The sequence below is a fragment of the Bradysia coprophila genome, chromosome II, assembly GCF_014529535.1.
Source record: "Bradysia coprophila strain Holo2 chromosome II, BU_Bcop_v1, whole genome shotgun sequence".
NCBI classification, from domain to species: domain Eukaryota; kingdom Metazoa; phylum Arthropoda; class Insecta; order Diptera; family Sciaridae; genus Bradysia; species Bradysia coprophila.
The window spans coordinates 12,258,294-12,284,551 of NC_050735.1; the positions used below are offsets into that span (position 1 = coordinate 12,258,294).

General features: G+C 38.4%; 5 protein-coding genes across 6 annotated transcripts; 2 read left to right on the top strand and 3 right to left on the bottom strand.

Moving 5' to 3' along the window:
- Nucleotides 1-46: 46 nt before the first annotated feature.
- Nucleotides 47-1,970, top strand: LOC119073503 (zinc finger protein OZF-like). Of its 2 annotated transcripts, none has more exons than XM_037179021.1 (3): nt 47-223; nt 358-1,070; nt 1,133-1,970. In XM_037179021.1, the coding sequence occupies exons 2-3, from the start codon at nt 362-364 to the stop codon at nt 1,657-1,659; spliced, it is 1,236 nt and encodes a 411-aa protein (XP_037034916.1). In that variant the 5' UTR covers nt 47-223; nt 358-361; the 3' UTR covers nt 1,660-1,970. The 2 variants fall into 2 exon arrangements, with proteins under 2 accessions (XP_037034916.1, XP_037034925.1); XM_037179030.1 differs by having other exon boundaries at nt 408-1,070.
- LOC119082792 lies at nt 1,904-18,571 on the bottom strand. Its single transcript, XM_037192441.1, has 18 exons — nt 18,285-18,571; nt 18,160-18,227; nt 18,023-18,103; nt 17,771-17,962; nt 17,303-17,497; nt 16,509-16,783; nt 14,874-15,028; nt 14,617-14,779; nt 14,392-14,560; nt 10,858-11,196; nt 10,580-10,771; nt 9,234-9,428; nt 8,862-9,025; nt 8,656-8,778; nt 8,243-8,397; nt 7,996-8,158; nt 2,168-2,257; nt 1,904-2,098 (listed from the first exon to the last, which is right to left on the bottom strand). Exons 1-18 carry the CDS (start codon nt 18,374-18,376, stop codon nt 1,988-1,990), a joined length of 2,922 nt encoding a protein of 973 aa, XP_037048336.1. The 5' UTR covers nt 18,377-18,571; the 3' UTR covers nt 1,904-1,987.
- Nucleotides 3,838-6,895, top strand: LOC119073488 (oocyte zinc finger protein XlCOF6-like). Its single transcript, XM_037178996.1, has 3 exons — nt 3,838-3,992; nt 4,264-4,926; nt 4,996-6,895. The coding sequence occupies exons 1-3, from the start codon at nt 3,974-3,976 to the stop codon at nt 6,882-6,884; spliced, it is 2,571 nt and encodes an 856-aa protein (XP_037034891.1). The 5' UTR covers nt 3,838-3,973; the 3' UTR covers nt 6,885-6,895.
- A 2,160-nt stretch (nt 18,572-20,731) lies between the features above and the next one.
- LOC119073514 (gastrula zinc finger protein XlCGF7.1-like) lies at nt 20,732-21,985 on the bottom strand. Its single transcript, XM_037179043.1, has 2 exons — nt 21,876-21,985; nt 20,732-21,699 (listed from the first exon to the last, which is right to left on the bottom strand). The coding sequence occupies exons 1-2, from the start codon at nt 21,892-21,894 to the stop codon at nt 20,804-20,806; spliced, it is 915 nt and encodes a 304-aa protein (XP_037034938.1). The 5' UTR covers nt 21,895-21,985; the 3' UTR covers nt 20,732-20,803.
- A 3,064-nt stretch (nt 21,986-25,049) lies between these two features.
- On the bottom strand, nt 25,050-26,258 carry LOC119073532 (gustatory receptor for sugar taste 64a-like). Its single transcript, XM_037179077.1, has 5 exons — nt 26,152-26,258; nt 25,929-26,083; nt 25,412-25,574; nt 25,264-25,353; nt 25,050-25,193 (listed from the first exon to the last, which is right to left on the bottom strand). The coding sequence occupies exons 1-5, from the start codon at nt 26,152-26,154 to the stop codon at nt 25,086-25,088; spliced, it is 519 nt and encodes a 172-aa protein (XP_037034972.1). The 5' UTR covers nt 26,155-26,258; the 3' UTR covers nt 25,050-25,085.

Consider the following 26,258-nt stretch of genomic DNA (forward strand, 5'->3'; position numbering starts at 1 on the left):
TTTCACAAAATGTCATCACTGATTGTCAATATGTCTCCACCTGTTTTTTGTCAACACTTTTGACATTGGAACTGTTTTCTTCTAAATGTTTACCATCAGAACTCTGCATTCAGAAGAGTATTAGCAAAAATTGTTTTAATCAGTCACAGCGGCTCGTTGCAAGTAAATATTTCACTATGAAGACGTGAAGACGATGAATACGTAATGGACCAAACATCAAACGGTACGAAGCTGTGTTTATTTTGACAATAGCCCGTTGTTGGTGTAACAATTAACTTGTACCAGCAACGAGACTTCAAGTTGAAGTACCACTTTTTATCAATTAAGTGTTACTGTTGCAAATCGTATGCGTTACAGCTACATGACACCTACAAAACACAGTCGGACAAAACTGCTTTCCTTTGAAGGTCAAACGGGTTCCATCGAACAAGTATGGTTCAATAGTGAACCTGCGGACGACGAACCAAATGGGTATTTCTACACAAAAACTGAAGATGGAGTTGACATCGTCGATGGAAAGCCACCACCAGAAATATCATTTTCCGACGAAGAATCGTCGAATGTCCTCATCAAGTCCGAAATTACATTTGATGCTTTTGAATGCATGCCAGCGTCGGACGTGCTTGAAATCACGGATGATGCAGAGCCAGAGTTCATTGACACACTCGGTGCAAAGGAGACCGCTGCCATATTGGACACCAAGAGATCAGAGCAAGCGGACACCGGCAAGAGTTGGTTCAGTTGCGACGAATGCGGAAAAGAATTCAACATGAAAGGTAGTCTCAACAGACACAAAATGGTCCATCTGGGACTGAAACCGTTTGAGTGCGACTATTGCGGCATGAGATTCGCCCAAAAGTGTCACATGAAACAACACCAGCTGACACATCAAGGTGATAACATGATGCCGTGCGATAAATGTGGAGTCAGTTTTGCGTCGAAGCGTGTTCTTCAGAAACATCAACGGACACACATGAAAACAGCGAATTCGAATACATTCGCTTGCGAGAAATGCGGAAAAGAATTCAACCGAACATATAATCTCATCAGACACGAACGATCCCATTCAGGTAAAGTTATCTCGGATCAAATTTCTGCACTGTTGATGGCTGAAATCGGTTTTCCTTTTCAGGTGAGAAACCGTTTGAGTGCGACGAATGTGGTCTCAGATTCGCCCAGAAGTGTCACATGGAGCAGCACCGACTGACACACAAAGGCGATAAAGTGGTCCAGTGCAATGAGTGTGGGGTCAATTTTATGTCGATTCGCAGTTTGAGGAAACATCAGTGGACACACATAGATGGAGGATCCGTTGCCGAAAATCAATCGAATGTCGATACGGGTGGCCAAGTTGATCAGCACGGCGCCGATGAGAAGAAAACCTCCTGTAACCTGTGTGGAAGAAGCTTCAGCCGAAGACATTATCTGTATGTGCACAAACGACGTGACCATTCCGGCAATTTGCCCTTCAGTTGTGACATTTGTGAAAGGAAATTCGTCGACGAGAAAACACTTACGCGACACGTGCTTTGCCATTCAAGTGATAAATCTTTCGGTTGCGACAAATGTGGTATGAAGTTTAGACTGGAGACCTACCTAAAGAGACACATTAGAACGCACTCGGACCAAACAAGTTTTAGTGGTGACCTGCACCCATGACTAAAGTCGGGTTACAAAACTCGGGATAAAAGTTGAAAAGTCTTGCTTCGCCTCGGATCAACAAACGGAAACTCTAATTTTCATGTTTTTATCCCTTATCATGTAAATAACTATTTAAAAAAGGAAAATTCTTTGAAGAAGAAGAACCTTTGAAAGTTGAAGAAAGTCCTTAAATTGGACATAGTAAATTCCAAGGTAAATCTATTGTGAATTTACAGAGAACAGAAAAAATCATTCCGAATTTTAACTCCAAAAAAGCCACCAGTTTATTATGTCCAACACTTTATTACACCTGAAATAAATGACTTCTGCAGTAAGAAGACGATTCTTATTTAAAAAATATGTCACACAACGGCAAAGTTACATTTGCCGATTTCTTTGACGAAGTTTCATCGAACTGCAGCAGCACCAATTCATAAGTGACAATTGTGCCAGCCATCTGATATGGTGCGAACGAGAAATCGAACGTAATTAGCATGCGGAATATACTTCCAAAAGGAAAACTTACACCGAAAAGTAGTGACCTGGTGATGAAGAAAAATTTCATTCCCGACAGTGCCACCAATTGTGTGGAAATTTGATCGCCAAATCGTTCAAGCTGTTGGTGAAAATAAAGATAGGGGAGGGATTCTTTCGAAAAACAGCCTACCGAAATTGGACGCATTTTCCAGTGAACTTTTTTCTATACATGTCTAGAAAGGTATTCGACCCTAGAAGCCAAAACCACTGTCGAAAAAGTTCTTCGAAGCTTGTGTGGTTGGTGAAAGGTGATCAAAAACCGAAAACTCACTTTTCTTTCAAAAATTTCTCCATTTACGTAGGCTGTTTTTCAAAAGAATCCCTTAGAGATGAATAGGAAGGTTATCTGTACCCTTGCTATGAAAACCGAAAATGAAAACTGTCAATTCGAGGGGCGAAAGTAAACTCAATACATCACACGGAAAATACTTTCGGATATTGTCCTTGTGATGTAATAGTACATTTCGTACCTAGGACTAAAAGTCTTTTTTAGCGTGTGAGAAGTTTCCAGACAGAGCCGAAGGCGAGGTCTGGAATCGAATACGCTAAAAAAGACTTTTAGTCCGTCGTCCGTGGTACGAATAGTATTTTTCATATTGGTCCTAGGTATGAAATAGTTATTTTACATGCTACATGCGTCGAAAACCGAACTTTTCATGTTTCAAGCACTTCTTTCAAAGCCCTCAGTCCTCGTTTTCGTGTGTTTATTGACCTCGACCATTGACTAATAGTTTCGGATTCACTTGCTTGGGCGTTCGACCTAGTTAGCGTACACAGTACACTAGAGAGTACTTCGATAACTGTGATTTTGTTCGAGATTCGACAGTATGAGATGTGTAAGCATTTTAACATGCAAAGAGACGAGAAAAATTCCAATGAGACAGTGAAAGTGAAGGTCGCCCTGAATCAGGTAATAGTCATTTCATGTTTCTAGACCGAAAACGAGGGTTTTCTGAAATGTCTTCTTGGGTTTTGGACCCATACATCCATTTTCTTAATATCTGTTTTGGATGAAATAAGGTGTCTAAAACATTTCATGTTCCACAACATGGACCCACATCCCAAATATGATTTCTCTGAATTCACACCGTAAGTGCGGTCGAAATTCAAAATGGGAAGTGCGGAGGTCTTTTTAACGTAGCGTCATTTTCATATAGGGAAGCGTTGAAATGTATTTTTTGGTTAAAATTCAAATTTTACTTACAGAGTGAATAGGCCTTCAACTTTAATCCAATGAACGTCAACAAAAGGTATGGTCGAATGTCAAACTTCGTATGTAGCGGAGGACACAGCGATTTCATATAAACAAACTCACCTCCCATGGTGAGTTTGTTTATATGAAATCTCTCCTCCGGTTTGTATGAACAGACCATACCTGGTTTATACTTTCATTGCTTTAATCTGGTTTAAAAAAAAGAAGTTTTCCCGAAACGTTGCAACCAATAATATGTCTGTGATTTGAGCTGTTTGACAAATTGTTCGCAGAGGTTATGGTTACCATACAATGGAACAGACCTATTTTGTCTCTAAGATCAAGAGCAAAAAATTGCGCGTTAGTTCAAATTTTAATAAATTTTCTTTCAAAAAATGTCATCACTGACTGTCATTATGCCTGTTATGCCTCCGATGCCTCCTCTGTCACCTACTGTTGTTTTGTCAGCACTTTTGACATTTGAACTTTTTTCTTATAAATGTTTACCATCTTCTGCATTCAGAAGAGTATTAGCAACAAATTGTTTTAATCAGCCACAACGGCTCGTTGCACGTAAAGTTTCATTATTAAAGACATGAAGTAATGGACCAAACATCAAACGGTATAAAGTTGTGTTTATTTTTACAATAATCCGTTGTTGGTATAACTTGTTACCAACAACGAGATTTCAAGTTGAAGTTCCACTTTTTATCAATTAAATGTTGCACAAGGCCTAATATTTGAGAACGGATTCACACAATTTTCGGTCATTTTAGGGAATCTTTTAAGAATCATTTCTCAAATATTAGGCCTTGGTTGCAAATCGTATGCGTTGCAGCTACGATGGCGCCTATAAAATTGATAAAAGTCTGACAAAACTCTTTCCTTTGAAGGTCAAACGGGTTCCATCGAAAAAGTATGGTTCAAGAGTGAACCTGCGGACGACGAGCCAAATGGATATTTCTACATAAAAACTGAAGATGGAGTTGACATCGTCGAAGGAAAGCCACCACCGGAAATATCAGTCCCAGACGAAGAATCATCGAATGTCCCCATCAAATCCGAAATTACATTTGACGTTTTTGAATGCATGCCAGCGTCGGACGTGCTTGAAATCACGAACGATGCAGAGCCAGAGTTCATTGACACACTCGGCGCAAAGGAGACCGCTGCCAGATTGGACGTCAAGAGATCGGAACAAATGGACACCGGTAGGAGTTCGTTCAGTTGCGACGAATGCGGAAAAGAATTCAACATGAAAGGTAGCCTCAACAGACACAAAATGTTCCATCTGGGACTGAAACCGTTTGAGTGCGACTATTGCGGCATGAGATTCGCCCAAAAGTGTCACATGAAACAACACCAGCTGACGCACCAAGGTGATAACATGATGCCGTGCGATAAATGTGGAGTCAGTTTTGCGTCGATGCGTATTCTTCAGTTACATCAACGGACACACATGAAAACAACGAATTCGGATTCGTTCGCTTGCGAGGTATGCGGAAAAGAATTCAACCGAAGATATCACCTCACCAGACACGAACGGTCCCATTCAGGTAAAACTTTCAAATATCTCGGATCAAATTTCTGCACTGTTGATGGCTGAATTCGGTTTTCCTTTTCAGGTGAGAAACCGTTTGAGTGCGACGAATGTGGGCTCAGATTCGCCCAGAAGTGTCACATGAAGCAGCACCGACTAACACACAATGGCGATAAAGTGGTCCAGTGCAATGAGTGTGGGATCAATTTTATGTCGATTCGCAGTTTGAGGAAACATCAGTGGACACACTTGGATGTAGGATCCGTTGCCGAAAATCAATCGAATGTTGATACAGGTGGCCAAGTTGATCAGCACAATGCTGGTGAGAAAGTTTTTTCCTGTAACCTGTGTGGAAGAAGCTTCAGCCGACGATATTATCTGTTCGTGCACCAGCGACGTGACCATTCCGGCTATTTGCCCTTCAGTTGTGACATTTGTGAAAAGAAATTCGTCGACCAGAAAACACTTACGCGACACGTGCTTTGCCATTCAAGTGATAAATCTTTCGGCTGCGACAAATGTGGTATGAAGTTTAGACTGGAGACCTACCTAAAGAAACACATGAGAACGCACTCGGACCAAACAAGTTTCAGTTGTGACCTATGCGAAGCAATTTTTTCACGAAACTCTAGTCTAATGAAGCATCAGCGGTCGCACATCGGTGGTGAAAAAGAGTTTATTTGTGACGAATGTGGAAAATCGTTTGCTAAGAAGATCAATCTAAAGCAACACAAGGACCGCCATGCCACCGATAAGCCTTTTATCTGTGACGAATGTGGCGCCAGGTTCGCCCTGAAAGTTTATTTAAAATCACACTTACGGACGCACAGCGACTTCAAGCCGTTTAGTTGCGACGAATGCGGATCAAGATTCACCCAAAAATCGGGACTCACTGCCCACAAACTGTCCCATACCGGACTTAAACCCTTCGCATGCGATGAATGCGGAAAGAAATTCGCCCGGAAAGCGGAGGTACGATCGCATAAGCTGACGCACAGTGGCGACAGGCGTTTTCCATGTGATCAATGCGACATGCGATTCACCAAGAATTGCCACCTTCAAGATCACAAAATTCAGCATACCGGTGAACGACCCTTTCCGTGCGACCAATGTGACATGAGATTTACCATGAAATTTTACCTCAAAACACACAAACTCAAGCATATCGGCGTTAAGCCCTTTGTGTGTACCGAGTGTCCCAAGGCGTTTTATACCAGATCTCATCTCAACCAACACAAGCGGGTACACACTAGGAGTGATGCACCGAAAGGATCGGCAAAACCGAAAGCAGGTGGCAGTACTCGTCAGAAAATCTCGTTCGGATGGCCCACATCAAATAATGATGATCAGCCGCTTACGGTGACCAACAGCAATATCAAATTTGTGTTTGAAGGAGAAGTTAAGGAGAAACCTGAGATCAAAATTCAACTGGAGGCACACATTGACCAAAGCTCTGTCGTTTCCCATGTCAAAGATGAGGCAAAAGCAATAGTAAAATCAGAGGAAGAAAATCCTTTTCCACTACAACTTATAGAGCAGACAGCTATCGAATCTGACCATCCCACCAATGTCACCGAAGACCTACCGGATATCGACAAATTCCGTACGACATCCAACCGGAGGTCAAAAGAAAAGCCATTCTCCTGCACTGATTGCGGAGCAAAATTTACTACCGAAAGGCATTTAAAACTTCACCAACGGACGCACAATGGTGAAAATCAATTTGTCTGTGACGAGTGTGGAAAATCGTTCAATCGTCGGTATTCTCTCACCATACATAAGCAAAATGCCCACGACGGTATTAAGCCGTACGGTTGTGACATTTGCAGGATGCAATTTTCGCAAAAGTGTGACGTACGAAGGCACATGAAAAACCACCAAGGCGACAAACACTTCGATTGTGACGAATGTCATACGAAATATTCGACAATTACGTTATTGAAGCAGCACCAAACTCGCTTTCACAAGCCATAGAGGGTTAGAGGTCATAACCGGTACCGACATTATGTTACAGCGTAGATGGATCTATGAAATTAATAAAAGAGAATCGCTTGCGACAGAGGGTTGTTGTTTGAAGTCAGAATATTCAGCGTTTGTCGCTGGAGAGTTTGTTGCATCTTTTTCAGTTAACACTGCTAGGGATTCTTTTCAAAAGCAACCTACCTAGAAAAGTACTGAATCGTAGAATCCAAAAATCACCTCAAAACCAATCTCGGCTCAAAAGTAGCTGAAGTGACTTATGGTTTCAAATAAAAATTAAGGAAAATTCTGGAAAATGTGGTAAAGATTGGGAAAATATAGGAAAAAGTTTTCCCAATGGCCTTGTCGAGGAAAAGGAAGTCTTAAAGTTCTCCAGTGTAGTCAAATTATTTGACCCACTCATACCTCAGAGTAAATGACATCCAAAGCCAGTAAGACCCTGTTGGCCCCGAAATTACAAGACCTCAGTTTTCCATTGGCATTGTGGACGGCCATAGCTCTTGTCGTATATGGGAGAAAAGCGCACAAAAAGATGACATTTTTTCGTTCTTCGGACGCGATACTGGGGTTCGGTAGGTTATTTTTCAAAAGAATCCATCCGTTTCCTGAAAGTCTATTTAACTTCCAGTGCCTACACTTCCGGTAGGAAAAAGGTTGCAAAGGAAGTAATTCCTAATACAGCTCGAGCCAGTGAAATTTTAACATGAATTTGCTTCTGCTGTTTTTCAGCTGATCCACCCAAACAATCAAAACTGTTTATACGTCTTCATACGGTTCTACCACTACCACGCGCGTGCGTGTAGCAGCTTTACTCGTATTAACAGTTTTGATTGTATGTGTGAAACAGCTGAAGTAAATTCATGCTGAAATTTCACTGCCTCTGACTGTAGTTACTAAATCTTCGCCACGACTCATCTCTTAATATTTTCTCAACAAAATCCTATTTTGGTATGACAATATAAGAACACAACTGATCAATTTCTACGATTCAGATCCAGACATGACAATCCCTTGTGCCTGTTATTTTGTGAGATAATTTCCGATTGTCGCCATTACTCCGAATATTCAAAACATCGATTTGGAATGAATATAAGAGAAAAATTACCTCCGAACACCATTCGGTCGTCTGTCGTTGCCGTACAAATGTTACCGGGTATTTGGCCGCATCATTGATGGACGAAGCTATTAAAAACACTCCAGTTGTACGACCAATCAAATACAACAACGAGTACCAAAAGTAAAGTAAGTTGATGAAATGCGGCAGCTTACTACAAACAAATTTCATTTTAACTCCAAATCGATACTGATCGCTACCAATCAGTGCTAATCGAAACTTTAAAAAATGAAATCACTTGAAAACGTTGAGCAATTGGTAGCAAATGAAGTAGAGGTTATTCGTGCAACACAGTAGGGTTATAGCGGCTAGATTTTGGTCCACTGTTTCGACGAGTTCGCACAACAGAACGTAGTGATGTCTGATTTCAGCCCACAAAGATTCGTCCATCGGCTAATTTAGAAATAAATATACGAAATTCACGCTTACGATGGAGACAGTGATATTTCAGCTTAAACTTGTCTCATCTGTTTTTCAGCTGGTCCACTATACAAACAAAACTCTTCATACGAGTGAAGCAGGATATAAAGACGTATCAGCAATTATGTTTTTATAAGTGGACCATGGACCAACTGAAAAGCAGCTGATTCATCCTGATTTTGAAAAATCACTGCCTCTAACTGCAGTTCAAAACTCATCCCATTTTCCTACTTCATTTTTTATCTCTTCCAGTCGTTGATTAATCTGCTTAAATCTCGTCGCCAGACCGATACTCGTCAACATGATAAATGTATCCATATAGTTCCAACCGAACGTAAATGATATTATAGACCACTGTTTTGGCGAAAAGAGAGCACTCGAATGATTTTTTGTTACACTTATCATCGCCATCTTGTTACGTGACGCCATCTTCTTACCTCAATCAAAATGGTGAGCAGGAAATGATAGGGTAATAACGGGAAAACGTGTTGATACTCATTAAGGAAAAAATATTTCCATTTATCGTTTATGTTTGCTTCGCAGGCAACAAGTTTTGTATGAAAATTGAATCCACTATTCAAGATTGCCATCAAGTGCTCCACTGTGTAAAACATGTACACGAAAATAAAATTTCCATAACTGTTTTGAACCCGTAACAAATCCCACTGTTCTTCTTGGCTTCTCTGATTTCACTCATTTGCCATTTGAAATGAACGAAATGAGTGAACTGTAGAGGAACAACTGCGGCAGTAATAGCTTAGGTACGAAAGTGGGATTTTTAGGTGTGCAAAACAGTTGCGCATATTTACCTATTGCAAGAAATAAAATTACAGCGGCTGTGATTCGAATTTTCGTCGATAGTTTCCATCCGCATTCTTTGTACGGCAAATTTAAAAAAATCTTTTCACATCGGTGCCACATCAGGGCCAGATCTTTCCACCTTTGAGCGAGGAAAAGAAACAGAATGCCGCAAAACAAACAAAACGTATAGAACACGAAACCGACTGTAAAACGAAGAATACAACAGTGAACTTTGTGGTCTCGTTGCCGCAGGGTAACGCGCGAATTTGACTTTAAAAATAGTTATTTGTGTATCTGTTTTGGACGATTGTTTTTAGGCAAATTCGCTTGTTGTAGCCCGAACGAAGTGAGGGCTACATGCGAAAGTGCCTAAAATCAATCGTCCAAAACAGATACTCAAAAAATTTTTCATGTAAGGGGTCGAAAACCTGAGAAAAATATCGAAACTCCCTCATTTTCGGCCCCGACACATGAAAAATATATTTTTTTGATACCAACATCGAAAGTTGATACTTTCGCCCTCGAAATCCGGGGCGAAAGTAAAAAAATGCAAGTTATGTGTTTGAGCGGGGAGAAAGAAAGAATACATAAAGCGAAAGTCAATATACATAATGCGAAAGTCGACTACATAATGTAATAGTCGACTCTTGTCAATAAGTGTACTGCGATCAAAATTGAAATAAAGCGTGCGCCAGTGCTCTTATTGAAATTAACATACGAAGTTGATAATTTTTGTTGTTAATGATTTGTTAGTTATTTGTTAATTTTTGTGTGTGTTATTGTTGTGATGGCTAAATAATTAAATTTTTGATATACCAGGGGGCTGCCGCCCCCTGGACCCCCGCATTTTCTGGCTAAATGCCTTCATATTTCAACATTTTGTTCTGCTGTTTGCAATACGTATCAACTTTCGATGTTGGTATCAAAAAAAATAGTATGAACGACTCGGGGCAAAAGTAAAAAAATTCAACCTGTGCGATTGAGGCCCTTGCCTTCGGCGCGGGCATCAACTCTCGCACACGGTTGAATTTTTTTACTTTCGCCCCTTGTCATTCAATGTACTATTTCCGTTGTGATCCTGCTTAAATTACGAAACGTTTTTTTCAGTGCTGTCATCAACATTAAGTCCTAAATAACTCAGGAAGTTCGCGTATGCGAAGTTAAAACTATGTTCTATCATCTAAATGGATACATTATTGTTTTAACTTCACAGAGCGCGTATTTCTCGAGTTATTTAGATTTTAATTTTGATGACAGCACTGAAAAAACGTTACGTAATTTATACAGGATCCTTAACACCATTTTTGTTCGACCTCACTGGCGAGCTGAAACAATGTGTCTGTACTTATCTCACCAATGTTCTTAGCGCTGATTCCCAATTGAGCGATTCGATTTAAGTACATGGTTGCTATCGATGCACTACACACGAAATACAGCATTGTTATCATGACTCGAAAGGTCTTCCAACGGAACTCGAACTTAAACGGATCCCCAGTTCGAATGCCCTGTACTGGCATAAATCCCATAAATTGAGCCACATATATAACTGTTGGTGGATACTCTAATTATTCTCGCTCAATTCGTGAACATCAGAAAAAGATCCGAATTTGGTACACGATGTTAATGGCTTACCTGGCCAGACACTAAAGAAAAAACTTTCATTCCGCGTCTCCGTTTCGATTTCCATTGAATTAAATTTGGCGAAGGAAACTTTATTTTGTTGTGGAACGGTCTCAATGTTGACGACGCTCAAATGAGACATATTTCGTCTCTTAAGCACCGACCTTTTTTCTTGTTTCAGAATCGAAGGCATTTTCCTGTAGACGCAATTTCTCTGATAAAATGCACTAAAATCGACCGTTCGTGGTAAAACATTCGATTGAATTGGATGATGGCGTATATCAAATTTGATTTCTTTGTAATTGTTTGTCGTTGAGTTTCGATTGGTATGACAAACACTACTTTTAAACGCTACCGAGATAACCATCTCACATGACAATCACACTCGTAAAGTATACCTTCCCTTAGTTAATCATGTGCAAAAGTAAATAAATTTATGGCCAGCTAACCATTTTCAATTTAAAATAAATTGTGGCATGAAAGTTATATCGTGTCGATTTCGTCGGTAACCGTCGCGTCAGGTCATGAGGTGTGTAAAAATAAATAATTAACGCTTAAAGAGTCAGAGGTTTTTTTAATGAATACTTTTTCCAATATATCCGATTAATAGTAAAGTGAAAATTAGCGAATCCCAGATCGGTCAACAAGTCAAGTCAAAAAATTAAAATCTAGATGTTCATTTGTTAAACAAAAATTTGGTGAAAACAATTGCAAACCCCAAAAAACTCTCAAATAAGAAAATGTGTTTGTGAGTGTTTGATTTCACTCTCTTGCGGCTAAAAAAATACATATTTTACGAAGAAAAACGTATTCGGGAAACCGTGGAATAGCAAAAATCCCAGTGAACGCTTTTTCGCTTAGCCAGTCTTTCCTTTTTTTATTCGCCAATTGCATTCTCTAACTTATTCCAGATACTGCTAAAAGTTTCCAAAAACTCACAAAATTCCCAAAAGTTCCTTATTGTTCAAAAAAAGCACTACCTTTGCTTTACGAGTAGCCCGGCAAACGCTCAGTCCATGAACATGAACACTAACTTCTGATGCCGTGATAGGATTCGAACAAAAAAATCCCAGAATGGTGTCGGTGTGGCTAGTATATGGCTCGGAAAAATACCTGAAACCTGATCTGACCTGAAACTGATTTCAAGAGATGATGGGGAAAGACCTGACGGTATGACTTTGATACCATGGAGGCATGTTTGGTTCATGCGGTTCACTAGTATATCATATAAAGTTCCATGTATGCCGCTCTAAGAAAAGCCCTGAAGATTCCGAGCTATTTCAAGACCGTTCATCACGACATAGATCATGGAATTAGCCATATGTGTCTTGAGTCATGGATAATTTTGTGAAAATTATTAGTCGTTACCGAAATCAAGAGTGAATATATCAGAGGCACGTTGCACATTAAAGAAACCATCGTCCGGGGCTAACACAAGAAAGAAAAAATTGCGAATGAGTGACCATTAACATGATCAGTGGGAATGCATCTCGTCAATAATGGTTTAAATTAAACATTTAACGCTGACCCTAAAAGTCACAATGACACAATAGTCGTATGCAAAAGTAAAGTGAAGAAAAAGTCGTTATCAAAATTATTCCATGAGACCCAATTTTAGATTTATTAGGTTGGGACGATCCGTGAGGATCTCAAAATACAGATCTGTTGATCCTGTGTTACCTTTACCGGTCTTCCCGTAAATCATTGTAACTTTGTTGCCGCTAGGGAGGAGCCCGTCTAGAACGTCAGGTCCTATTGCGACAATGTCTGAAGGAGGTAACTCAAATTCTCCTAGCATCCTGCGACTTAGTAGAACAAATTTGGGGCAACCCGTTTCGTTCTCTAGATCGCAGGAACATCTCGGAGTGCTCAACTTGTTCATGTGCCGAATCACCCTGCAATGGCCGGTGTAACCCATAATTACTCTGCTTTTAAGCTTCTATTACCAAATCTAAGGATATTTCTTCAGTGTCGTAGAAACAGATCAAACAGGTCAGGTCAAGTAAAGTCAGGTCTGATAAAATGAGGGATGGGTCAGGTCAGGTTTGTCTTTTTTACTTGACCTGATATTTCAGGTCAACCTTATTTTTGACAGCGGTTGACCGAGGTCGACCTATTCCGAGCCTTACGGCTAGCACTGAAAAATCTTGACCATCCAAAATAGCACTGATGGTGTTATTAGTGGTGAAAAACCTTGACCGTCCACATAAAATAGCAAGAAAAACCGAAACCTTCATCATGCGCAGTGCTCACACACTAGAATAGGTGTGTAGATGTCACAATCTTCATATATTCTGGACGGATTTTTGATATCGTCACAACCTTCATATATTTTGGTTGATTAATGTCTTTTAACTGTTAAATCAACCAATCATTATCAAATTTTGATATTGTTCGAATCTCACACTCTAAATAAGTATATATGAGCTTAAGTCGATTCTAAGTGAAATTTGATATAATTAAGGTAAAGTATCGGGGATTGGACATGTCAAAAACGGTTCGTTTTCCGACACTTCGTGTTGAACATCTTTACCTTTAGTATTTTAGTTTCTTTACATTATACGAGTCGATATTAGTGAAATTATTGATACTGAACAGTTTAATCAAGGAAAATTTGGTTTGTGCATGCAAAATACATCGAAATTTGATAGTCTTTGAATTTTGCATGGAAAGCCGATTTTTGATGAAAATAAGCGATTTAAGTGAGTTTCAGCCTATAAAACGGAATAGTAAATGTTTTTGAGCCCAGACTAAGTGATAACTAGCATTTTCTATACCAATTTGTGATTTTCATATTTGGTTTTGAGACCTCAACAGCTTGACGTGTCGAACCGCGATTTTTGCCATACTGTCGAACCGCGATCCAAGCCAGAATTAGATTAAAAAAAACCTTAATAATTAACTGAAATTAACATTAAAATTAACATAATTAGGCTAGTTTCGTAGAAACTTGATTGTCCCTATGATCAAACACAATTACCCGTACATATCTTCCAAGAAACGTAAAAAAAATCGATTTCAATCTCAGATTTTCAAAATTCTGCCGAACCGCGATACTTTATCTTAACTTTCATATTTCTTGAATTTCACGAATTTCTAAAATTTTATAAATTCGTGAAATTTTGAGAAATTTGTGAAATTTTAGAAATTTCCCTACAATGATAGGTCCTGCAATGATGATAAAGATGGTGATGATGATGATAGAAACGACACCAAACACACTCCGCCTTTTGAAGGGGGAATTACTGGTGATGTGAAATGTGTGAGAAATAAATGAAAAAGACGAAAGAGAGCCGATTAGGATTAGGATTTTGGGCTGGTCAGTTCAAAGAAACAATTTATACTAATATCTCCCTCTGCATCAAACTTACCTATCGTTGTTTTTATTAATGAGTAAAATGGTTGACAATTTTGTATTCAAACTACTTCTTATTTCGATTTTAATTTTACATTTTATATAGTCCTACTACTAACTACTAACAAAGACAAACACTGTTATTTCGATCGTATATTGTTTGTACTTCTCTGAATCCACAGACGGCGCCTAACAGCCATCTGTAGCCTTGTCGCTGATTTTACGGAACTGAATCAGTACCAATTCATAAGTAACTATTGTCCCAACAACGCTCAACACCAACTTCCTGGTCAAATAGAAAAATTTCATGCCAGATAGGGCAATGGTATCAGTAGTAACTTCCTCACAGAATCTCTTCACCTGATGCATGGTCTTACGATCATTAACTTTGTCGTTAAAATTTACACATTATTTACCTCCAGACACCAAGAGCTCGATGGACAAGCTCGAAAAATACGTATCGGTATTTTAGATTGATCATTCACTGCGCTAGAATACAGTGACACCGCCAGCGTCCGGGTAATAAGGAATGTAAGCGAAAACCAAAAATACACTGCATGTGCGGTTGATGGCATCGGACTGTTCGTGTAATTCAAAATTGTATTTTCATATTTTTCTTGCCCTTAAATTACGCTGATGAAAAAGAACAAACTTTCGGAATCATTATACAAACTTTAAGCTCCTTAACAGCTGGACGCATACGAAGTAGAGATTATTGCCAAATGACACAATCGTAATCGGTCCAATCGCTTTATCAATGGCTTGGCATAATCGACAGATGTTGCGGTAGTTGATTCGATTTTCAATCCAAAACTTTTCGGGCATATTCTAAAATAATTTACATTCAATTTGAGTCCTTACCGCTTAAGTTGATGATTACACTTGATGATACTATGGCAGATTTTCAGACTAAAAATTCACTTCTCGTGATGATTATCTTCGTCATTTTTTTTTTTTTTTAATCATCAAAAGCGGTGTGTTCCCAAAGTATATAAACACTAAAGGTACTGCAAATCCACAAAAACTCATGGAACCCTAGTTTTGGGTGAATATAATAAGTTAAATTCAATTTGTTAGATTGCAACATGTGACAAAACTAAGCACACACCAACGCATAATAACAAATCTATTATTCGCCCAAAACGTATGTTCCAGTTCCATAAAGTTTGTGGTCCGCTGAGAGGGATTCTATTGAAAATCAGCTTACCGAAATCGGTCGCATTTTCCAGTGGACTTTTTTACCTAGAAAGGTATTATGCCCTAGAAGCCAAAACCACTTTCAAAACAATTCTTCGAAGCTTGTGTGGCTAGCGAGAAGTCATCAAAAACCGAAAACTTACTCTTTTCTTTCAAAAATTTCTCTATTTACACGAGCCGTACAGGGTCATGTGAGGTGTTATTAGAAAGGTGATCACATGTACTATTGAGCCGAATAGGGACTTATTGGGTTTAAAATTCCTCGACACTGAAATATATGCAGTTGAAGTTTTCAACCGAAGACTTACACTGTTCTTACTGAAATTTCTCGAGGTACACAAAACGTACATGGGGTATCATTTGAAAGGTAATTTAATGTGCTATTGGGCCAAATAGGGTCTTATGAAGTTTGGATGCATCTATGATGAAATATGTACACTTAAACATTTCAGATTCTATTTCATCGTAGATGCATCCAAACCACATAAGACCTTATGTGGCCCAAAATCACATTAAATTACCTGTCAAATGACACCCCACACGACCATGTACGTTTTGTGTACCTTGAGAAATTTCAGAAAGAATAGTGTTAGTCTTCGGTTAAAAACTTTAACTGCACATATTTCAGTGTCGATGAATTTTAAACACAATAAGTCCCTATTCGGCTCAATAGTCCCTTAACCCTTAACGACTCGTGTAACTGGAGAAATTTATGTAAGAAAAGTGCAAGTTTTCGGTTTTTGATCACCTTTCACCAGCCACACAAACTTCGAAGAATTTTTTTGAAAGTGGTTCTAGCTTCTAGGGAATACCTTTCTAGGAAAATATAAAAGTCCACTGGAAAATGCGTCCGATTTCGGTAGGCTGTTTTTCAAAAGAATCACGTTACCTTCAGCGTTTATTAACTTTGGTGTGTCCAACGCACTTCAAGCATCAGTGGTACTCTAAATAGGTTACTGAAACTGGACAGTGTATCAAACAAATTTTCATACAAAATAGTACTCTATTTGGCAGCTGTCATTAATAGCACTTTTGCTTGAAGTGCCTTGGTGTGTCTAACAAAATGGCGGTCTGTGTGACCTCCCCAAACCGTTGTATGTATTTAATGTACCTGTCCTTTATGTTTCAACAAATTTTTATTTATTTGCTTGAAACGTGACGTTAATCCCAAACTGATGACGATCACAAACAGATCCATATAACTCCACAGAAAGGTCGACATTATGTTCAACAATTTCCCAACAAATGCAAGTAATGGCGAAAATTCGAAGTAGTAGAACAATTGATTAAGCTCGATTAGAAAGTACATTTCAATAGGATCTGGTAAATTTTTGTGACAGGTGTGCAGGTGACTCACAATCGATATTATGTTCAGAAGATGTTCCGCTAAAATGTAAAATTAAATGCTCAGCATAATTTGTTACTCTCTTTCGTAAGGGATCGTCCAATGACTGAGATTGTATCATACATACAAGATGATTGAAATGATTGAATACGGCCTAGATTTAAAAGTATAATTGGTTTGAATCTTCTACTTCATAAGTTTTGTCGTTTTAATTTTGCCGTAAAAGACATTTATGCAATTTTATAACAACTCTAGGACAAACCCTCAAAAAATAAATCCAAAAACAGTGCAAGCTGAATAGTGTGGGCGCACCAGTTTCTGATCATATACCAGTAGTGCGACACCTAATGCTTTTTTCGTGCAAAAATCCAGTCTTCGGACAAGTTAATTGTCACAAGTACCAGTAACCGGACACCTATTGTCCTTTCTTTCATATGCGCGATTTTTTATGAGTGAAAGAACAAGAGGTGTCCGACTACTAACTGTTACATCGCCGGAAACTGGTGCCGTCACCCTATAATAGAAATTGGACGATCCATTAAATTAGCACATAAATTTACACAAAGACAACGTCATGATGATGATGGAAGTCATTTTAATCTTGTACGCCAGTTCTGATTGTTCTCGAATGCTTTCATATGGAGGAAGTTGCTTTTCAAGTTTTCGCCAATATGCCATTAGCGCCGGCCATTTCATTGCCAGAATGATGAAACATATCCGAGCATATGAACAGAATGTGTAGAAGATCACTGGAACTGTGAGGGACAATAATTAAGTATTTGAATGTACATAACAGATTCAGAGAGCCGATTGTCGGTGGATGGATTCTTTGAGTTCCTTCCGATTTATAAACAAATTTTGCTTTAACTGCTACTGAAACAAATCCATTGAACTGAACATAAATATACGACCAACTAGATTTGTCACTCTCCACCAATTCTCACACTAGTTCTTATTCGCTATACCAAAACTGTGAGAATTAGGAAAGCTGGATGTACAAATCGGAGTTGCTCGGGTCAGACCCTTACCAATTTTATCAAAATCAATTTCATTCGAAAAGGACCACCAGATCACCATCCCATTGTATAGAACAGAGACGATCGTAAAGCTGCAACAGTATATTGTTCTAGCGCTCCGCCACGAGAAATTCAACTGTGAAACCGTTTTTGCTGTGACATTTTTCACTGGCATAATGGTAAAGCATTGTGCCATAACAAGGACTAAAATGGTTCTGTGTCAAAGGCGAAATTTAATTTTTTTTTTGAAATTGTTCATATTACCAGGGGCGATTGCTTCGTGAAAACTTCCATTGTGTGTAAAGTCTCCTTTGGATCCACTACGCAATTTCGCCTGTACGTTTGCTAATTTAAAATTTTGAATTCAGTGAAAAATGCCGGCAAAACACTTTTTAACATACCCAAAACAGTCAGTTTGGCCTTTCGGAGAAATTCCAGTTTTGTGACATTAAAATTCGAAAAGAACAACCTGGAAACCTCAATTTCTAATTAATTTTAATTAGGAAAACTTATTGGCCTTTCCTACCATTTAACGGTATTTTTGAAAAGGTTCCCCTTGACACCAGTCCTATTTTTACGTCTCCTAGCCCAAAGTGCGTTTTTGCCGATAAGTCTCATCGTCTGCAAAGGTGAAATTTCCAACACACAAACTTAAAAAGTAGAAATTAAAGTTGTGTCGTGGTCGTGAACACTATAATTGGTTTGTTGTTTTTCTCAAATATATGCCGAGGATAGATTTTACGTGGGATAAGAACAATATAGACAGCAAAACAACTGCGTCACGAACGATTTTTTTAAATAATGCGAATACAATTCAGCTGGAAAATTAAAAGCGAATTAGCAGGATGTTTATTGCGAAGTGCATTGCATGTATATGCCAACTATAACGTCCGTAAAGTTCACATAGATCTGTTTCGTGAAAGGTATGGTTTCGTGTTTAATGTTGTCTCTGATTGTTGAATGAAAGTGAAAGTTACCCTCCTGCACCTCCTTCAAAAAGAATTCTGGTGAAAAGATATCATCGAAAATACAATTTAGAAACACACAAATGTAGGCTACAAAATATAACGCTTTCAGCGAAGCTTCGATTGCTATAATTAAGAGGCATGCTCCTACATTTGTGCGTTTCGTATTTTGTTTTCGCTAATATCTTTTTACAAAAATTCTTTTTCAAAAAGTATGACCTTTATTTCCAGCAGGAATTCTCAGAGGAATTCTCACAGACTGACACAAAACCAAAGGTAAATATATGGACGGGCCCATATATTTACTTACCTTAACAAAACCCACCCAAGCTATAACATTTCTGCTGAAAAGGACGGTCGTACTTTGAAAATGGATTTTTGTAAAATAAAATACGAAATGCACAAATAAAATGAAAGCAAAATAAAATGATCGAGTCTGGACCAGAACCGATCATTTTATTTTGCTTTCATTTTAAATGCTGAAAAGCATACATTGGGGCGTTGTTCAAATAGTATTCACGCCGTAAGTGCGGTCGAAATTTAAAATGGAAAATGCGTAGGCACGGCAGAGTAAAAGTAACACAGGCAGGAGCGCTTGTTTGACTAGGGACCTGAATAATCTAGTAGCCCTATGTTTTTTGCGAATTAAATTTTTCAACTTATGTCAGTGTTCATTTGAGTTCATTTTCATACAGTGTATTAGGTCCCTCATTTGACGTTTCAATAATGAACCGCTACTGCCAGGTTTACTTTTACTCTGCCGTGGCGGAGGTCTTTTTGACGTAGCGTCATTTTCATACAGGGAAGCGTTGAAATGCATTCCTTGGTTCACTTTTTCATCGAATCGTTCACTTAAAATTCAAATTTTAGGCACACTTACGGCGTGAATTTTAGATTAATTATTATTGATGATATCACTTCTCCAGAATCAATTTTCAAAAATCGGAATAACGAGCGGCGACTGCACTAGATGTCAATAAAAATAGATTTGGTTGTAGCAGTTCTGAGAAAAGGCAGCATTTCACTAAAATTTATCCCAGGATTCTATTCAATGTTCCCTATCTGTAAATTAGATTGAACGCCCTCTCGGGTGAGACTACTTTGAGAAAATCAATCAGTGTGACAGAATATATTGATTGAAAAGAACTACAAGGTGAATTATTAACCTGAATTCTGTTCGGCTAATAAACGTTGGCTTCCTCTTTCTAATGGCTCCACCAAAGCACTTTGCAGCAACTATTCGAACCATATTTGAAAAACATTTTTTTTTGGTATTTTGGGTGTTTATTTAAAATTCATACGGAAACTCCTTGTATCAATCAAACAAATCATCCGGATCATCACCTGACGGAAGAAAGACTCACTGACAACGGAATTGTGGGTGAAATCGTATCGTCGCATAGAATCAATTTTTTCGTCGCTCAGTCCTATAATTTCTGTCATTGACGTGACCTGCTTCTAGCATGAATTTAGAAAATATTCGGAGGCTGATGAAATCACAGTAGGCACTGCGTTTCTGTTGTACAGATAGATGACTTGCTTTCGTTGTATGTGTTGAAGCATACAATACAAACAATCCTAAGCGGTAGCTCGTATCACTATAGTCTCCAAATTTGACACTTGTCAATTCAGTGTTCATGCTAGTAGCAGTGCTGTGTCAACGCACTTCAAGCGAAAGTGATCATAGTCGACAGCGTTGCCAAAGAGAGTACCATTCTGTTTGAAACTGCTCTTTTACAGTGTTTTGGAGTTGTATGACACACTGTCAAGTTTCTGTACCCAATTTAGAGTACCACTCATGCTTGAAGTGCGTTGCATTGAGTGATAATTTTCTGGTCATGCAAACCTTAGACAAATTACCAGTCTAAAACAGAAACTTGGCTTAGAAACGAACCCTCAATCACTGAACACTGCGAACAAATGTCTACATGTTCAGTGAGAGTAAACTCTTTTAAGAGCTTAAAAGATTAAGACTCTTGTTATGCCTGTGCAAAAGAAAAATGACAAATAATTGTATACAGTTAGCCTCTTTCGAGGAAAACGTTTACTTGTGCTGAGCTATTAACTAATCAATCATCAATCAACCGAGAATCGCTTCCGAGGAGTGCATCTTCTTACGGTGTTTAGTCACACTCGACTTGCGAGCAAAATTTACACTACATTCATCGCATGGGAATAAATTCTCACCGTTGTGCGTCAGTTCGTGCTGTCTAACGTGACCAAGTTGCGTGAAGCGCAATCCACAAATATCACAGCTGTACGGCTTCTCTCCACTGTGAAATCTTCTGTGCTTGACCAGACTTTCGTTGCGCACGTACGTCTTCCCGCACAATTCACACTCGTACCGACGTTCACCGGTGTGGCTCCGATGGTGGACTGTAAGTCCGTATTTAGTGGCAAATTTGGCGCCACATTCACCACAATCGTATGGCTTTTCCCCGTTGTGCATCCGAATGTGGGATTTGACGTGGGCGCTCTGCTTGAATCGCATGCCACATATGTCGCACGGATAGGGTTTCTCTCCGCTGTGAAATCGTTTGTGCCGAATGAGATTCTGCTTCCGATCGAACGTGTTTCCGCATTCTTCGCAAACAAATGGTCGCTCGCCGGTATGTTTGCGACGGTGAACTTGAAGATTATTTCGATTTGAATATCGTGCATCGCACAGATCACAGCCGAACATCTTGGTATTGTCGGTGTCTATTGGCTCGTCGGTGGCTATTTGTTCGTCGGTATTGTTACACTGTACCAGCGTGCTGTTCAATGAAGGGCTACATTCGTAGTCGCCCAGCTCAATTTCTGACTTGATGTTTATTACCGTTTCTGAAGGCAGGTCTTCAAATGCGGATGGAGGTGTGGACGGTTCGGCTTTGACTATAGTAGTGCCGTCTTCACATTTTATGTGGAAGTAGGCGGTAGGTTCGATTTCGACTGGCTCACTTTTTATCAGCACTTCTTCCATGGAATACACCGGACCTTTCAAATGGAATGGATTTTTTGTTGTTAATTTTGTCACAGCAAGTTTAAATAATGGACGAGCAGAAGAAAAGTTCTTCTAATTCATTTCAAAACTGTAAAAGACTAAAACTTTGAGGAGCACAAACTCAACATCATTCCGAACTTAGCTTTTTTCTTCATATATTGAAAATTACCTTTCAAGGGTGGATTCATTTCGTCTCAATTTAAAATTTATTAATTTTATTGACTGCAACACACAATAATATAAAACGTAAACATGTCAAACGTAATCTGCTCTGACATTTCTCCAAGTTCAGTGATGACAGCTAAAATTGTGTTGAAGACTGGAGGTGCAGGTTAAAGCATAAACGTTATTCAATGGACAGATGACAGGGTGGCTCTAATACAAATGAAAGTACAAACAAGGTATGGTCTGTCCAGTCCATACAAAGCGGAGGAAGTATCGATTTCATATAAAAAGTCACCTTTCAATTATTTTCGTTGAGAGGTGAGTTTGTTTATATGAAATCGCTATTTCCTCCGTTCCGTACAAATTTTGACATTAGAGCATTCACCTAATAGGTTGGCCTGTAGAGGCGCCACATTTTTTTATAGTACTTCAATCTCACAGGACTATTTTAATTAATTCATTCCAATGAAATGTCACAGCAGTGAAGTTTGTTCATGAAGAAAAGTACTAAATTGTAATAGATTTTACCCTTAGTTTCTAAACTCCATTCTCCAACACATATATAGTATACTTTCATTGGCTAGTCACTATGGATTATTCACTATGTACGGCACCCTGGCATTTTAAACAATGATTGCGCCACCACATTGGTAAGTAAATTTTAATTTTGAACGATTAAGGCACACAAATGAATGTAAACTTTGGTTTAATCTCAAAAAACGCTTGTTACTCGATTGAGAGTAGTATTTAAATTTCTTAAAGCACAGAACGTTGTGTTAATGATTTGAGGTATCGTTATAACTCTCCTGAGCGCCAATAGATCATCTCAAGGCCGTTCCACGTTAAGAACTGCCATCCCAAGGCAGATCTCTAGCAATATCACACCGATTGTTTACAAAATTTGGAGGCCACGGCTGAGGAATTTCGTGCCGCGTCATTCACAATAATTGACAAAATGTCACTTTGTGGGTTATTGTGAATGACACGGCGTGAAATTCCTCAACACCAAAATCACTCAGTGTGCCTTGCGAATTTCATTATGTATTCGTTATATGCACTTATTTATTATATATGTGTTTGTAATAAATAAATTCATATAATCATCACGTAAGTGCATATAAAGAATACATAATGAAATTTGCAAGGAACACGGAGTGATTTTAGGCCTCCAAATTTTGTAAACAATCGATGTGATATTTATTGTTTGTGATATAGGGAGCCTTGGCCATCCACGTTAAAAAAAATATCATTTAAACGAGATATTTTGAACCGCTGCACTGCCGATTGTTCGTCATTTTTTTACACAGGATTTCGATTAAATATAAAACACAACGAAACAAATCTGAGGTTACGTTTGAAAGTACGATAACTTGAAGATGAACTATTATCTTAAATTTAAGAATTCGTAACTTGACAGGTGTCACCTTAAAAATTATAAATCGTATGGACCACTCTTAAGGTGACAACTGTCAACTTACAAATCCTTAAATTTAAGAGAATTGGCGCCCTGATTGAGTTTTATTTTATATTTAAATATTACCCATTTCATCACAAATATAATTTCAAATCGAAGTTGGCAAAATCTATGAAAAAAAAACATTAATGTTAAGAGGCATCGTGCCTTAACGAGAAACGCTTACATTTGGGCGTTTTTTAAATACTGGATTTTGGTTTCCACCAGAATCCATTTTCAAAAATATATGACCGTAATAACGACCACGAATGTCTTAGCTTTCAACAGAAAATAGATTTGGTTGTAGCAGTTTGACCCAAGGAAAGTGTAAAACAGGTATGGTCTATTGTCCGCCCGGAGGACATAAAAATTTGATTTTCGTACTTAAACGCACTCATTTTCATATTATTTTGACATAAAATGTGAGTGCGTTTAAGATGAATTCGCCGATCGACCATACCTGTTCTAGACTTTCATTGGTTTGACCAGCTCTGAGATCACTGAACAGTTTATGAAAATTTCGTTAAAGTGCTGACTTTTCTCAGAGCTGGTCGAACGAGAACAACCAAAACTAATTGTTATTTAAAGCTAACACATTCATGGTCGCTATTACGGTCGTATATTTTTAGAAAAGAATTCTGATGAAAAGAAATTAACAAAAATTGTTACTCAAAGCCAACACTTCTTGACACTAAATGATGGATCCACTTTTTCCAGAAAGGACGCTTTTTCACTTTCGCACTTCGTTCGGGCTACAACTCGCGAAATTCCCTCAAATCTACCGTTCACCACAGACACGTAAATAGTTTTTCTAGTTCCTACGTCTGTTGTACTTCAAATTATGCGAGCAACCTTTCATTTATCAATCACCCTGATTCAACCAATAAAAATTAAGTATGGTTGCCATTCAACAAAAAGTACTCGACGGTGGTTTGATGCTTCTATAAATACGAAGTTAATTAAGATTAACTTAATTTAGCTTTTGTGGTGGCTTTTACCGCAGACCAATGACATAAAAGTGTATTAAATCATTGCCGCAGACCGCCACGAGTCTGCAAGGATAGTGATTAGTGATGAATTGGAATTTCATTCCGGTCATGATTCGCTATACTTGTTCGTGTGCAAATTGATATGGTGTTTCTAGAGCACTGTATTAAGTACCCCCCTGTCGCCATGGCCTGATGAGAAATGGTATTTTTGAACTGCAAAACGACGAAAGACCTATTTAATTTTTTCTCAGATCGAAACAGTGGTCAAACGTCCTACTATAGCGTAATTACACTTTATTGGTACTTCAAAGTTCCAAAGTTCTGTAATGCAAAAAGTCAGCATTGATTTCGTGAAATTTTACATACACTCTCTATGTCTGGAATTAGATGTTTTAATTATAAGGCAAAATTTCTTTATATCTGTTTAGATCTGAGCGAATTCCCGCAGCTTCCACTGTCTTGTTCTGACGTTGGCTGTGTGCTATAGGAACGTTCTCAAGTGTTGTGTGAGTTTCCTGTTAAAAATAAAATCCAACAAAGGACCAATCTCAATTCCTTTTCGAAATAATGTTAACTTTTATTTATCTTTAACATTTTACGTGTTACGGCATGTTTCATTTTCATTTACATTGCCTAATCACGTAAAGCATTGTACAGCATTGCCTTCGGATCGGGCTGTAACACCCCACTTATCAAATACACAACTTGGAACCTCGGAAGTAATATACTAATACATTGCACTACACGTAATGTATATTACGCCTTCATTATCTTATTTTAAATTGCAAAATTCTTTCAGTTCCTTTTTATCTGCATCTGGATCCAATTGTGAGTCAAATTGAAGCAAAACTAATTCGTACGTAATTATCGTGCCGATCATCTGCAAAATGGACATTTAAAATAAAGTGAGTAACATCACCAATTTAAGTAGTTTCCATCAAAAGCCATACACTTAGCACTAATTTCCTGGTTATGAAGAAGAAATTCATTCCTGACAATGCAATAGTTTCATTTGTCAACTGGTCTGAGAATCGTTCCAGCTAAATACGAAAACAGACGAAATATTGATGTTTTATGAACCCAAAAATCGCAACAAACCTCGGTACACCACATGCGACTCCGAATTTGTCGAACCATATCTAGTGGTTTCTTAGACGCATCATTAATTTCGCTGATGCATAAAAACATTACAATAGTCCGTCCAATCAGTAGGATCAGAGAATACCAGAAGTAAATGTAGTTCAATAGATCGGGCAGTTCTCTACAATCAAAATTTTGCTCATTTGCTCGTACTGGCCTACTGAAAAATTGGCATAGCAAAGCGAACCATTAGCTTCGTCTTTTTTCGACGTATGAGCCGACATCTTGTTCAAATTTTTATGAAGCCATAAGTATTAAAGCTCTGGAGAATAAGGCTTTATAAATCGAATTGAAAATATTTAAACGAATGAAGTTATAGATTTTGTATCAGTGACATGAAATTATTTTGATCGAAAGAAATAACTGAGACACGCTGATGTCAAGTATGGCAAAATGGCATTTGTTCAAGGTCCAACTACTTCACGTCCATAACTTACTAATGGTTCGTCAATCTCACGATCAATGGTGATCTTACTCAAAAATATTGACAAGTTGATAGCAAATGAAGTACAGATTATTGGCGCATGATAGTAATATCAAAGATGCCAATTTGTTGTCAATTATTTCCAATAATTCACACAACAAGACATAGTGCTGCCGAAGCTCCGACCATAGAATGTAGTCAATGCTCTAAAATAAAAAGAAAACAAAAATCTCTTCAGCGTAAGGCTTCCTTTGTGGCAACACCCAATCCCAACCATTTCATTTAACGAGTATATTCGGTTGTTCAACTGTTTGAATCTGGTGGATAGTGCAATCGCAACCGTTATGATAAAAATGTCGGAATAGTTCCAAACGATTGCCA